Genomic DNA, 15,449 nt, shown 5'->3' on the forward strand with positions numbered 1-15,449 from the left:
CAGAGGCCAATTAATCTACAAATCTGTACATTTTTGGGATACGGGAGGAATCCAGGAGAACACCTGGAGGAAACCCACATGGAGAATGTGCAAACTCCACACAGACACCACCCAAGGTCAGGATCGAACCCAGGACTCTGGCCCTGTGAGGCAGCAGCTCCACTACCTGAGTCACTGTACTGTCTGGGTGGCAGCACTTCTGATGGACCTCCCCATGATTGTCTGCCCTGCTGTCTGTGTGTTAGTTGCCTTTGGTTGAACTGTGGAATACTCATTTCTCACAGTTTTCAGGCTCATTGAGATTTATGAACAAAATAGTCTGCTGGTAGAAGGTGATCTGACCTTCTTATTTGATTTAATTCAGTCAGTTTACATTAAAAAACATATTTTTGTGCGAGAAACTTTATTTTAATGGTTGTCTGTGTTCAAACAGATGATCACCCTTAGTGCATTACTGTTAATGGAGATGCAACAAGCAGTAGATGCTTGTGCAAACTCCACACAGACAGCACCCATGGTCAGGATCAATCCCAGATCTCTGGTGCTGTGAGGCAGCAACTCTACCGCTGCGCCACTGTGCTGCAATAAATAAAATGGCCTACAGTAACTTCACAGAGGCTGTGGAAAGGTTGACAGAGACGGTGGAACAATAAAACAGGTTGTTTCCCATTACATATAGATAATTTTGATGAATATTTGGTGTATGGAACATAAGCTGTTGATTTAGATGTTCTGTTAAAAGGCGAATGGAGATCATTTAACTAACTGAGCAGAAAGTTGGAAGAGAATAACGTGATGAATAATACAGGTGTTTCTACTATAACACATAATATAAATCGGAAATAACGTGAATGAAGAATCAGGGTACACTATCTGCATCACGTGAACCAGTTTGGTTATAACGGAATTTTAATTGAGGGCTCTAGCGAACCACTGAAAATTTACTTTGGAAAATGACATACAGAAAAAAATTTCTCCCATGTAACCTCCCTGTAGCTATCAGACATTACTCTCTGTTACTTTAAGCCTGGATGGCCATGAAAATTGACAAGCAATTGCTTCATAGAAACATAGAAAATAGGTGCAGGAGTAGGCCATTCGGCCCTTCGAGCCTGCACCGCCATTCAATATGATTATGGCTGATCATCCAACTCAGTATCCCATCCCTGCCTTCTCTCCATACCCCCTGATCCCTTTAGCCACATCTAACTCCCTCTTAAATATAGCCAATGAACTGGCCTCAATGTGTGACGTTTCGGGCCGAAACCCTTCTTCAGAGGGTGAGAATTCCAGAGATTCACCACTCTCTGTGTGAATCCATTAATACTTGAACAATAGTCCTCTGGTAAACAATGTAGCATGTAGCTGTTCGTACTTTTAGTCTACAGTAATGAAAACAAAGTCATTGCTATTGAAAATATCTTCATTTTTGAAAGTCCTTGGGCAAACTAATTTTAATTTGTGCAAGGCTGAAACTCGCAATCCCCAAATCCCCTCCATACCTTGAGAAGAGAATTTCAGCATCGTACTGTATGGTGAAATCAACTCTTTCCTTATTGTTGGTCTCAGTTTCTGGGCGCTCAATACTATCACTATGAAGTAAAGTAGCTGTGTTATTACAAATAGAAACATAGAAGAAATATATAATTAAAAAAATTGTGAATTATTTGTATTATAATTTAAAATGTATACCTTACAGCGTGGAATATCACATATGTATCTCTCCTTGGTTCTTCAAAGTTAAAGTCAAAATTGACAACAAAGTTGACCTATCAACGGATGAAAAGTGAGGCAATATATTTAATTTGAGCTTTTCTTTGGCATGTTTAATCACAGGAAAATGCAACAATGATACACATTTTGACTAAGCAATTACAGTAACCAAGGATTAGGCATGAGGATAATTTTAGACTAAAGAACATTTCATGAATTATGAGAGGTTTGATGACCTTTCATCAGGGCAGGTATTCACAGTGAATGGTGGGGCCAAGGGGAGAGTTGCAGAGCAGAGGGATCTAGCAGAGCAGGTACATTGTTCCCTGAAAGCAGAGGTAATGTTAGGCAGAGGGGTGATGAAGGATTTTGGTACACTGGCCTTCATCAGTCAGGATACTCTTCCGACTCTCAATCTGAAAAAGGGTCTCGACCCGAAACATTTTATACTCCTTTTCTCCAAAGATGCTCTCTGACCTGTTGAGTTACTCCAGCTTTTTGTATCTATCTACAGAGTATAGAAGTTGGGCCATAATGTTACAGTTGTACAAGAGATTGGTGAAGCTGCACAGAGTATTTTGTTCCATTTTGGTCACCCTAGCTGGATAGAGTATGGAGAAGATTTATGAGGATGTTGCCAGAATTGGAAGGCCTGAACTGCAGAGAAAGTTTGGTTAGGCTGTGACTTTATCTCTTAGAGCACAGAAAATTGACGGATGATCTTATGGAGGTGTATAAAACAATGATGGGAATAAATAGGGTGAACACATAGAGTATTTTATCCATAGTAGGGGAATCAAAAACCAGAGGATGTAGGTTTAAGACAATATTTGGGACAATATTTAATCAAAATGTGATGGGAACTCTTTCACTCAGGGGTATATGAAACAAGCTGCTAGAGGAGGTAGTTGAAGCAGTTATGATAACAGCATTTAAAAGATACTTGGACAGATACATGAATAGGAAAGCTTTTGTGGAATATGGGCTAAATGCAAGTAAATGAGAATAACTTAGATGGGGCATCTTGGTCAGCATAGAAGAGTTGGACTGAGGGCGCGTGTCTTTTCTGTAAGACTATGACTACAAAGGTTTACATATTAATAAGAGTAAGGGGTAGGCCATTTAGAACTGAGGTAACGAAAAACGTTTTCACCCAGAGAGTTGTGAATTTGTGGAGTTCTCTGCCTCAGAAGGCAGTGGAGGCCGACACTGAATGCATTAAAAAAGGAGTTAGATAGAGCTCTTAGGGATAGCGGAATCAAGGGATATGGGAAGAAGGCAGGAACAGGGTACTGATTGTCGATGATCAGCCATGATTACATTAAATGGTGGTGCTGGCTCGAAGGACCGAATGGCCTACTCCTGTACCTATTGTCTATGTACAGTATCTATGTATCTACAGTATGATTCTGAATTCTAAATGATATTGTTTGGTTAAAAAGTTTTCAACCTGACCCTGAAGTATTATTTCTCCAGGATATCTGATGGCTGGCATCTAGTTGGTCAATCAATATGCTCAAAAATCATTAATTATTTTAAATTTAATTTGTGCGGTACTAAAGAAATTACAAACAACCTAAAAATAACTCACCTTTTCTCCTCCTCGCAATAATGGGTGCCCAATGTCACAAGATATTGACTGTGGGTCTACAATTAAACATGGAACTTGAACATTATCAACCTGTCAAAATAAAAGAGTTAAATACACATCACAAATAATAAATTTAAGCATTAGTTGTCTAATACTGTCTATATCTATAACTATTTTAAATAGCCAGAAACCCTACTTCTGATTAGATTACATAATTTTGCAAGGAAAATATTTCACTAGTAATAGTGGAGCAAAGGTGGAAAAGAATAGCCGGCAGTTCAGCATAGGACTCTGTCATACCTCCTCTGAATAGTCTTCTGGCACACAGCAAACTTCTCCAGATAGCCAAACATGGCAAAAGATCAGAATGTTTGACCATATAGTTTAGCTTATGGGAGTCCAGCCATTAAAATTAATGTCTTGACAGAGAAATCAATACATTTTCACAAGTTCACAATTGCACAGTTGAAGCATGTGGAAGGCACTGTTGATATTTAGTGGCTGGAGATAAAATTGCAGGAGGCACACAATGGAAAGGTAGCCCTGGGTTAGAGTCTAAATGCACGACTTCTATGCAAGTGCAGATCTAAGCATGAATGGGGAGATGGGTGGGGATTTCCTCATTGGTGATGGCCATTATGTGACAGTCATGTGGAAGTAATTTTAATTGTAACAGAAATGCCAGCCTCCTTTTCTCTCAGATGAAGCATTAAGTGAAACAGACAATCATTTACCCTAGTAATTTAATTGCAGACATAAAGTATACAAATAAAATGTTCTACTCACTGAGGAAAAAAATATGTTTTTAGAAAAATGTATGTTGACTTTAGCATTAAACGCATTTTCCTTCTTGTTCTCTGTCTCCACATTAATTGTTATCCGTTTGTTCTTGCTGCTAACTATGTATGGTATTGTTCTATTGGTATTAAAAACATATTAATTTTAGTATACATTCAGGAAAGTCCAATGCAAAATATCCATTTTATTCAAATAAACACAAATTTCTACTATTATTATTATTCAAAGAAATGTTAATCAATGTATTATTGTACATCACAAATACACCAATAAATGCATCTCAACACAGCCTACAATTCACAGCCATGTATTTAAAGGAAATATTATTTAATTGTCTTGTTGATATCCTGTTTGATATGCCTTGGTCCTGTCCTTTCTCCGGCACTGGTTTTCAAAAGGAAGGGTGATTAAAAGCTATAATTGAGTAACAATTAATGTGCTTGAACTTCCGGTTCAAGTGTGAATAGGTTAATTGGCCTCTGCAAATTACCCCTAGTGTATCGGGAGTGGGTGCGAAAGTGGGAGAATATAGAACTAGTGTGAACGGGTGATCAATGGATAACATGGAATCGGTAGGACGAAGCGTTTGCCTCTCTGCTGCATCTTTCAATCTTTCAACCTAAAATATGTTTGGCCAGAAACATGGAGAAATATCAGTTTGCTCTGATTCTCAATGGCACCTACTTTTAATTTGTGTTTGGGATGTGGATAATACTAACATGGAAGAATGCATAGTCCATCCATTACCATGGAAGAACTATTTCGAAGTTGCATGGTATGGATTTGAACATATTCTCAATGTATATTTCCCCTCAATTTGATGGACACGTCTTGGGGATAGTCCGCATTACAGTAGGAAGATGCTGCATGTCTTCAGATTTCTGAAGGTATATAAAACTCCAAGTATATAAATCATCATATATCCAGGAACACTGTGGGAAGGTAGAGGATAAATTCACAGGAGCCCTGGTTGAGATATATGCAACATCATCATTCGCCACAGGTGACCGGAGGGGGGCTAATGTTATGCCTTTATTTAAGAAGGGCTGCAAAGGAAAAACTGCAAACTATAGATCTGTTCAGAGCACTGAAGTTGAGATTACAAGAAAATACTGAGCCTGAAATCTTGAGCAAAACAGAAAGTGCTGGAGTAACTCAATGGGTCAAGCAGCACCTTTGGAGGGAATGGACGAGCAGCATTTTGGGTCGGGTTCCTTCATCGGACTGATGGCAGTGAAAAAGCTGGAGAGAAGAGGTGAGGGAAGGTCACACCTGGTAAGTGATAGGTGGACACGTGAGGCGGTAGACACAAAATGCTGGAGTAACACAGTGGGACAGGCAGCATCTGTGGAGAGAAGAAATTGGTGACGTTTCAGGTCGAGACTCTTCTTCAGAAGTGAGGGGGGGTGATTGGTTGAGTACATGGAGTATGCGACAAAGGCTAGAGGTGAAAAGGGGGCAAAAGCATGTCAGATAAGGAGAGATCACGAGTGAAAGGTAAAGTTTGGTAGGAGAGGTATGCGTGGAAAGGGAAGGGGAAGAGAAAACAGGGGTGATCCAGGGCTGGAAGGAGGGGAAAGGAGTAGGGTGACTGGCAGGTGGGGGGGGGGGGGGGGGGGGGGGGGGGGTTGGGAGTGGGGGGGAGAAATGGAAAATTTTAAATGGAAAATTGAAATTGGAAAATGTAATGTTCATATTATTGGGATGTAAGCTAACCAAGCAAAGCATGGGGTACTGTTACAGAACACAAAGTACTGAAGTAACTCAGCGGATCACTCCAGTACTTTGCTCTATACAATATTCCAGCATCTGCAGTGTCTTATTGTTATGTTTCAGTGTACAAGACATTGGTGAGGTTGCAATTAGAGGTTTGTATTCAGTTTTGATCACCCTGCTACAGGAAAGCTGCAATTAAACTGGAAAGAGTGAAGAAAAGATTCATGAGGATGTTGCCAGGCTTTGAGGGACTACGTTAAAGGGAAAGGTTCTGCAGGCTAGGACTTTATTCCTTGGAGTATAGGAGACTGAGGGGAGATCTTAGAGAGGAGTAAAAATCATGAGAGTAACTTCTTCTTCTTCTTTCGTGTGGCGTGCACAGCCTAAAGTTGTTGGACAACTTGTTCTATTTGATGGTACACAAAATTGCTGGAGGAACTCAGCGGGTGCAGCAGCATCTATGGAGCGAAGGAAATAGGCGACGTTTCGGGCCGAAACCCTTCTTCAGACTGATGGGGGGTGGGGAAAGAAAGAAGGAAAAGGGGAGGAGGAGGATTCCAGCATCTGCAGTTCCCTTTTGAACACTTGTTCTATTTGATCTTCCGTTTGTGCACGTCGAGTTAATTGCATTAGTCGAAACAGGGCGGACCACGTGAAGGTTGCAATCTTCCACCCCCATGAGAGTAACTGATGATGCACAGTTCTTTCCCCAGGGCTAAAGAATCAACAATTATAGAGCATGGGTTTATGTGAGAAGGGAAAGACTTAATAGGAACCTGAGGGGCAACATCTTCACACAAAGGGCAGTACATATAAGGACAAGCTGTCAGAGGAAGTGGTTGAGGCAGCTCCATTAACATTTAAATTATATTTGAACAGGTACATGGATATAAAATGTTTACAAGGATATGGATCAAACTAAGGGAAATTGGACTAGCTTGTATGAGTATCTTGGTCAGCATAGACAAGTTGGGCCAAAGGGTCTATTTCCATGCTGTACGATGCTTTATCTTTATGGTTCTAAATATTCAAAGAACCAGTCTAGCAATTTCAGTTTTTACAGATGATTACATATTCTCACCTGATGCTGGGATTAATTACACGAACTTTAATTGCAAGATCAGTTACGCATTCTTCATCTTCACCGCAGTCATTGGAGAAAGGAATCTACATCAACGTTTTAAATGAAATAGAAAATTACATATGTACATGGACAATGTATTCTTTAATAAATTCAATGTGAGGTGCTTCCTTGAACTTACAAAGAACTCCCTGGATTTTGCTGTGTTGACATCAAGAGTGGGCCCGGTTTCAAGCCTTTGTGGATTAAAGTCTAAACGTAGGCCAATCGGGCTTACAATATCTCCAGGATCCTTGTTTGGAGAGAGTTGACAGTTATAATTAGAAAACACGGTCTAGCTGGATGTGAAATATACTGTACACTACAAGTCAAGTCAAGTTTATTCGTCACATACACATACGAGATGTGCAGTGAAATGAAAAGTGGCAATGCTCGCGGACTTTGTGCAAACAGACAAACAAACAAACAACCAAGTGCAGAAGTGCATGACTAATAAACATGAATCATAATTATTCGTAAATCTATTGTGCAGAATAATGGCATTAGCTATCAGAGCTGTTGTCTCACAGTGTCAAACACCCAGGTTCAATCTTGTCCTTGGGTGTTGAATATGTAAAGTTCACACGTTTTTTTCTGTTAGCATAAGGGTTTCCTCCTGATACTCCAGTTTCCTCCCATTTCTCAAAACTGCAGGTCAGTTATTGCAGGATTTGTAGCAAATGTAGGATTTATCTACACGGCAGTGATGTTTGGCATAGATTCGGTGGGGTGAAGGACCTGTTTCCGTGCTGTATATCCTTATGACTCGATCTATGACCTTTAAGGATGTTTTATAATGCTCAGTGCTTCGGTACTTGCAGCCATGTTTAATCCTTATATATTCTACCAAAGCAATTATAGCTATCAAAAGTAATTCAGATAGCATGCCATTTCTAACAAATAACTTGGTAGTTTACTTACTTGGACATAAAAGGTGAGTTCATTGCATTTTTGTGAGTTATCGACTGTAATGACCTTCTTTATTTCTCGATCATTATTTTCTTGAAATAGTCCTCGTGAACTAACACGAGATGACTTGAGACCAGCATCCAGTGTGAGTTTGTATCCAATATCTGGTGATTTTGAAAGGGATCCCTTTAATAAGGCATTTCTATTTAAAAGTTTACAAGTATTTTATTACGATACGATATGATAGAACTTTATTTATCCCAGGAGGGAAATTGATCTACCAACAGTCATAAAAACACAAAATCCATGAAGCATGTATTTACCGTAATCATACAATCATTTAATAAATAACAACAGCAAGACTAGTAAGTTATTAGACATTTTGAACACAGTTACATATCCAATATATTTATTAAAACTTCTTGAAATGGAAAAAAAGGTCTAATAATGATTAATCAAGAATAATTGGATGGAATGGAAGGAATGGAAATGAAATACAAATCCTGGTTTTCCTAGCTCTGCTTTTTGCTGGTTTGGCTAAAAATACAAGCTCCTTGTTGATGGAGAAAGTCACTGAACAGCAAGAACGTGTAATTAAAACAGGGAGGAAACAAAATTGCACTGCAGGTCAGACTGCAATTGTAGAGACTGATTAGGGTTACTATTTTCAGCTGATGATCTTTATTCTTTATTCAAAAGTGCAAAACGTTAGGACTGTCGATAGACACAAAATGCTGGAGTAACTCAGCGGGACAGACAGCATTTCTGGAGAGAAGGAATGGGTGACAGATCGGGTCAAGAACCTTCAGTCTGAAGTAGGGTCTCGAACCGGAACATCACACATTCCATTTCTCCAGAGATGCTGCCTGTCCCGCTGAGATACCCCAACATTTTGAATCTATCTTTGGTTTAAACCAGCATCCGCAGTTCCTTCCTACACAAGTTTGGGCTGTATCAGGTTTCAATCAAATACAGTCAGGGACAGAGAGTTGAGTTACAGAAAGTGTGTCAGTAGGTGGTGGTGGGGTGGGAAGGGAATGATTGAAAGATGGCTACATTGGGAGTGATTAGATGACAGAAGGGTGATTGTGTATGACAAAAATGATGGGAACTTAGGGAGTATAAAATAGGATGTGTAAAAAAATGGTGCTTGATGAAGGCTGAAGAACCAGTTTCTGTGCTGCATTGTTCAATAATCCTGTGCATTTGACTTTTGATGTTTCATGTGGAATCATGCTGGAGGTGGTGGAAGATGCGCAGTCATAGTTATGGGAGAAAAAGGAGAGGTTGAATGTGATGGATAGCCGTAGCAATGACTAGTGGGGTGCTGCAAGGCTCAGTGCTGGTACCCCAATTATTTACAATATATATTAACGATTTAGACAAAGGAATTAAATGTAACATCTCCAAGTTTGTGGATGACACAGAGCTGGGTGGCAGTGTGAGCTGTGAGGTGGCTATGAGGCTGCAGGGTGACTTGGATAGGTTGGGTGAGTGGGCAGATGTATGGCAGATGCAGTATAATGTGGATAAATGTGAGGTTATCCACTTTGGCGGCAAGAACAAGAAGGCAGATTATTAACTGAATGGTGTCGGATTAGGAAAAGGGGAGGTACAACGAGACCTGGGTGTCCTTGTACATCAGTCACTGAAAGTAAGCACACAAAAATGCTGGAGAAACTCAGCGGGTGCAGCAGCATCTATGAGCGAAGGAAAGAGGTGACGTTTCGGTCTGAAACCCTTCTTCAGAACCCGTCTGAAGAAGGGTTTCGGCCCGAAACGTCACCTATTTCCTTCGCTCCATAGATGCTGCTGCACCCGCTGAGTTTCTCCAGCACTTTTGTGTACCTTTGATTTTCCAGCATCTGCAGTTCTTTCTTGAGCACTGAAAGTAAGCATGCAGGTACGGCAGGCAGTGAATAAAATCTATTGGTATGTTGGCCTTCGTAACGAGAGGATTTGAGTATCGGAGCAAGGAGGTCCTGCTGCAGTTGTACAGTGCCCTGGTGAGGCCGCACCTGGAGTATTATGTGCAGTTTTGATCCCCTAATTTGAGGAAGGACATTATTGCTATTGAGGGAGTGCAGCGTAGGTTCACCAGGTTAATTCCTGGGATGGCGGGACTGACATATGATGAAAGGATGGGTCGACTGGACTTATATTCATTGGAATTTAGAAGGATGAGAGGGATTCTTATAGAAACATATAAAATTCTTAAGGGATTGGACAGGTTAGATGCAGGAAAAATGTTCCTGATGTTGGGGGAGTCCAGAACCAGGGGTCACAATTTAAGAATAAGGGGTAGGCCATTTAGGACTGAGATGAGAAAAACGTTTTCACTCAGAGAGTTGTGAATCTGTGGAATTCTCTGACACAGAAGGCAGTGGAGGCCAATTCACTGGATATTTTCAAGAGAGAGTTAGATATAGCTCTTAGGGTTAACGGAATCGGGATATGGGGAGAAAGCAGGAATGGGGTACTGATTTAGGATGATCAGCCATGATCATATTGAATGGTGGTGTTGGCTCGAAGGGCCGAATGGCCTACTCCTGCAACTATTTTCTGTTTTTTTTCTATGTTTCTATGGTTGAGTTGTCTATTAAGTAGATTTAAGTTGAATCCTTAGACAGAAAAGACAGAATCTTGCCAAAGAGCAAAATTGTTAAATACTAACATAATAAGCTATTTTTGGCCAACCATGTGCATTTATCAAACATCTTCCATTGAAAGATTATATTCTCTATAAACTGTACTATATTTTATAATTTCATATTTAATTCCTTATGATATTCATTGAAATGTTCACATTATATAGAACATATCATTACCATCAATCTAATTTTGCCAGGGTTTAGACAGAAACATTAACATCCTTGAAGATATCACTTGAGGCAACAGTAATGGGCCTGTCCCATTTAGGTGATTTTGCAGCAGGCTGCTGGTGACTGTTAAGTTGCCGGGCAGTCGCCTGAAAAACTGGGAATGGGAACGGCGACTGTCAGAGTGGAACACACACACACACACACACACACAAACACATTGCAAAGGTGGGGGGCCAGGGCAAGCAGGGGGAGCCCTGTGTGAAATTCACACGGTGCAAAGCCAAGGTGATACAGACACACACCGTGATGCACAGGAAGGTTGGCGCAATAATTAAGACGGCTAGCACAGTGTGCGGTAAGTCCTTTAAAAGAGGGGGGAGGGGGCAGAGGGGAGGAGGGGGGAGAAGGAGTGGAGACATTTTTAAGAAGCCAGAGAACTTTTAATGCCAGAAATACACAGCTGTGAAGTTCGACAGACATTTAACATTACCGGTCAGTTATCCTTGGTTCTGAAAACTCCTGCTTACGTTTTATTCCCCAATGAGCCAATGAAAATGACCGGTCAGCAAAGGCGATCAACTAAAACAACCTATGACTACCTCGAGTACCTACAACTCTATGGCGACCCCACTACAACTGCACCTACGACTACAGGATTATCGATTATCATGTTGAAAAATTTGCGGCGACCATACTGAGGCCGCGACTAGTTACCAGAATGCGGGAACTCTTCACGACCATGAAGGAGACTCACCAGCGAACATGTGGCGATCATGTGGTGAGTGCAGAGTCTCCTGCACTCGCCTAAAAAGTCACCTAAGTGGGACAGGCCCTTGAAGTATGTGTGGCTTAGGATATGTAAGACTTGCTCGCAATGTCAATGTTGTCGAACATGAGATTTTCAACTCCAAACTTAGTTACTACTTTGGAGTTTGTTTTCGTGGCTGCGACCCAACTACTATCTATATTACTAAAAGTCTCATCTTGAACACTTCCTGTTGCACTCTATATTGATTTTAGAAAAAAACGCTGCCACATACGGCTGTGATTTTTGGCCATCTTACACAGAGTCCCGCTCCACTGCGCAGGACAAGAGGATTTTTCCCATCGATGAAAAATAAAAGAGTTATTAGTATTTTAAACATGTTGAGATTCTCTCTCCTGAAGTCCATTCCCCTTCCGGAGGGACTATAAAACCTGGAAGTGTGGAGGTGCCTCAGTTCTCTGCAAGATGGGGGAGCGAGAGGTCGCAATTCTCAGTCTGAGCTGTGAGTAACACTAAACACATGTCTACTAAACTGTGAGTGGTTTTACTGACCTGTCAGTGCCCTTAATGTGGTTTGAAAATGTAGTTTGAAAATGCAAGTGTTTTTTGGTTTGAAAATGCAAAACTGTTTTTTGGTTTGAGAATGCAAAAGTTGCTTTGCCTAATTAAAAAGTTGGTTTGAGAATGCTAAAGTTGCCTTGCCCAATTGAAAAGTTGGTTTGAGAATGCTAAAGTTGCCTTACCTAGTTGAAAAGTTAGTTTGAGAATGCTAAAGTTGCCTTGCCTAATTGAAAAGTTGGTTTAAAATGCTAAAGTTGCCTTGCCTAATTGAAAAGTTGGTTTGTGAATGCGAAAGTTGCCTTGCCTAATTGAAAAGTTGGTTTGAAAATGCTAAAGCTGCCTTCCTGTTGGTTTGAAAATGCAAAAGCTGCCTTGCCTTTGGTTTGAAAATGCTAAAGCTGCCATGCCTTTAGTTGAAAATGCTAAAGCTGCCTTGCCTATGGTTTGAAAATGCTAAAGCTGCCTTGCCTTTGGTTTGAAAATGCTAAAGCTGCCTTGCCTTTGGTTTGAAAATGCTAAAGCTGCCTTGCCTAATTAAAGTTGCCTTGCCTTCTATATAATTAAATGTTTAATCTTGACCACCAGTCTGCGCTTTATATTGATTTTAGAAAAAACGCTACCACGTACGGCTGTGATTTTTGGCCATCTTACTCAGTCCCCCTCCGCTCATCAGGTGCCGAGGATTTTTCCCATCGATGAAAAATAAAAGAGTTATTAGTGTTTAAAAAATGTTGAGATTCTCTCTCCTGTCAATCACGCCATGATGGCCACGCCCCTTCTGGTGGGAGGCACTATAAAACCCGGAAGTGTGGGCGTGGCACAGCCTCTGCAAGATGGGGGAGGGAGAGGTCACTGTCTTTAGTGGCCTTGCACCTTGCTTGAAATGGTATGAAACTGCACTTGAATTTGGTGGCCTTGCATCCTGCTTGAAGTGGTATGAAACTGCACTTGAATTTGGTGGCCTTGCACCCTGCTTGAAATGGTATGAAATTGCACTTGAATTTGGTGGCCTTGCACCCTACCTGATGTGGTATGAAACTGCACTTGAATTTGGTGGCCTGCACTCGGTTTGAAATGGAATTTCAAGGAATAGCCGTGAGTCAACTGCCAGCCCACCAGCCATGAGTGAGTGAGCTGTCAGCACAACAGGCTTGAGTGACTGAGCTGCCAGCCCAAGAATCCACAATGTCCATAATATCCCTCTGGAAACTAGTCCCTTCAGCCCACAACACCCATACTAGTGCTCCAGAAAGCCCCTCACTCCCGTGGCCACCAATATTGGAATTGGTGGAGAGGTGGAATATTGCGCTGGGAGACCAGCCCTCCCGTGTGATGCTGGGACCCAACGGGTCCCACAGTCTAGTAGCTTCTTATTTCTTGCTGAACTGAATTTTTTGATTAAACAAAATACTTTTTTTGAAAATAAAAGCTATGAAATCCAGTCAAGATTGTCCCAACTTGTTTCATATTTCTGGAAGGAGACTGATTAATTTTGTCAAATAGTGGAAAGTCAATTGAGTTATGATATGATTGGGATGCCTTTAATGGATATTCAAGTTTATTATGAATTGGTTTCTCAAGGTGTTTAGTAACATTAAACAATACCACATATCTTAACATTGCATAAAATGTTTGATCATTAAAATAAAAACAAGACCAATGATTCTTACCTATGGATGATCCAGATTTTTCAGGTTTAATTGAAGCTTGGAAGCATATTGTAATTTTGTCACAAGTTTGACTATTTCCATTGATTGTACAAGATTTGGTCAAAATTGAGATTTTTGTTGGGTCAAACATCATTGTAACACTTACATTTGCAATGTTTCGTGACCTTAAAATAGAATGAAAGCCCGGTTATTATATGCTGTGTACAAAAAAGAACAAATTAAATTAAAGCAAGTGCAATTAGCACATTATAAAATCTAAAACATCCACCTATAGGACAGGTTTCCTTATACCCAAGGATGTAGTCCATCTACCATGGGAATAGAATGTACTCATCAGTTAATCCAACCACAAGGCACAGTGACAGAAAGATGACGCAATATTGTATCTGAAAACTATCTGCACATTTGCTCTCTGGTTATTGGCACCGCTGAGGAAATATTTTTAACTACTTTAAATAGTGAGATTGTGCTTTGTCTTTACCTAAATGTGGCCCTAGCAGTGATGTTTCTTTCTCAGTCATTAAAGCTGTTGTGGTAGACATCTGCACCATGGATGGTATGTGATATAGTGGGATACTTAATCTATTTAGCTTTTTGTTTTTTCCACATTGCAGAAATCAGAAATCTTGTTGAATTAATATTCAATAACTTCTACTTGTTTCTGATTTCATCTTCATCTTCATCAAGACTGATTTCATCTTCATCAAGTCAGCATGGTGGGATTTTTACTAATACTATTTCAAGGAGGCATATCCACAGTTAGATTCAAGATTACAGACATCTATTGTCATTGATTTCTTTCACTACTGACATAGTCTGCCACTATGTCCTTCAGTGCTTAACTGGTTCAGTCAGTGATAATACAATTGAGCTCCTCTTGGAAAAATATTTTCTTATAATATTTTAAATAATTATGGAAAAGAAGCATGCGGGTCATAGTGAAAATAATATCTTTAATGTGGAAACACCGGGCAAATGCTGATATCTTGAGCAAAAAGAAAATAACTGCTGGAGGAACTCAACAGGTCAGACAGCATCTGTGGAGGGAATTGGATGGACGTTTCAGATTCTGAAGAAGTGTCCCAGCAGTTTGTTTTTTGCTTCAAATTCCATTATCTCCAGCTGCTAGTTTTTTTTTAAGATGAAAAATATTGTTTTGTTAATATGACCCGATACTTTTAATAACATTTGTCATATCAAATCCCTGTCTTCTCATTTTATCCCAGAGAATATCCAAATCAGTGAAAAATAAACTTTTGCATTATATCCCAAAATGTCAACTATCCATGTTCTCCAGGGACCTCCTCTCTTCTAGCTTTTATCCCCCACCCCCCAAACAATCTGAAGAAGGGGCCTGACCTGAAATGTCCTATCCATGTTCTCCAGAGATGCAGCCTGACCCCCGAGTTATATTAGCACATTGTCTTTTATTGTAAACCAGCATCTGCAGTTCCTCTGAAAATGTGGTTAATTATTTCCAGAGTTATTTACTAAAATTAAAATGGAACTGAATCTGAAGCAAGCAGACTTTTCAATGCGCAGCCAGAGTTGCCAGTTACGTGGCCCACCCGCCCTCCCCCCCCCACGGGCTCGGGATTGAAGCCCGTGAACACGTGATCAGCAGGGCTTCTTGAATTCAACAACATGGCGGCGGAGGTCGTTATCGCAGCGCGGCCCCGGGGAAGCGCAGTTGAAAAGTCACCGTCGCGCCCGTCGCAGGGGACGACCTCCTCTCCGTCTCCCCCGCCCAATCGTCTGTCACGCTGATGAGTGCGCTGCCGGC

The 15,449-nt window shown here is 40.7% G+C and overlaps 1 protein-coding gene across 1 annotated transcript in view; it reads right to left on the bottom strand.

The window, feature by feature from the left end:
* The window catches only part of itga2 (integrin subunit alpha 2), a 132,247-nt gene that overhangs the window by 13,693 nt on the left and 103,105 nt on the right, over window positions 1-15,449 (bottom strand). The window contains exons 16-23 of the mRNA XM_033030853.1: window positions 13,667-13,830; window positions 7,860-8,011; window positions 7,081-7,191; window positions 6,900-6,985; window positions 4,091-4,220; window positions 3,305-3,394; window positions 1,693-1,769; window positions 1,503-1,592 (exon numbers count right to left, since the gene is read on the bottom strand). Of these exons, the coding sequence (XP_032886744.1) occupies window positions 1,503-1,592; window positions 1,693-1,769; window positions 3,305-3,394; window positions 4,091-4,220; window positions 6,900-6,985; window positions 7,081-7,191; window positions 7,860-8,011; window positions 13,667-13,830 (900 nt within the window). The remainder of the gene's footprint in view (window positions 1-1,502; window positions 1,593-1,692; window positions 1,770-3,304; window positions 3,395-4,090; window positions 4,221-6,899; window positions 6,986-7,080; window positions 7,192-7,859; window positions 8,012-13,666; window positions 13,831-15,449) is intronic.

Source organism: Amblyraja radiata, chromosome 1 (genome assembly GCF_010909765.2).
Source record: "Amblyraja radiata isolate CabotCenter1 chromosome 1, sAmbRad1.1.pri, whole genome shotgun sequence".
NCBI classification, from domain to species: Eukaryota; Metazoa; Chordata; class Chondrichthyes; order Rajiformes; family Rajidae; genus Amblyraja; species Amblyraja radiata.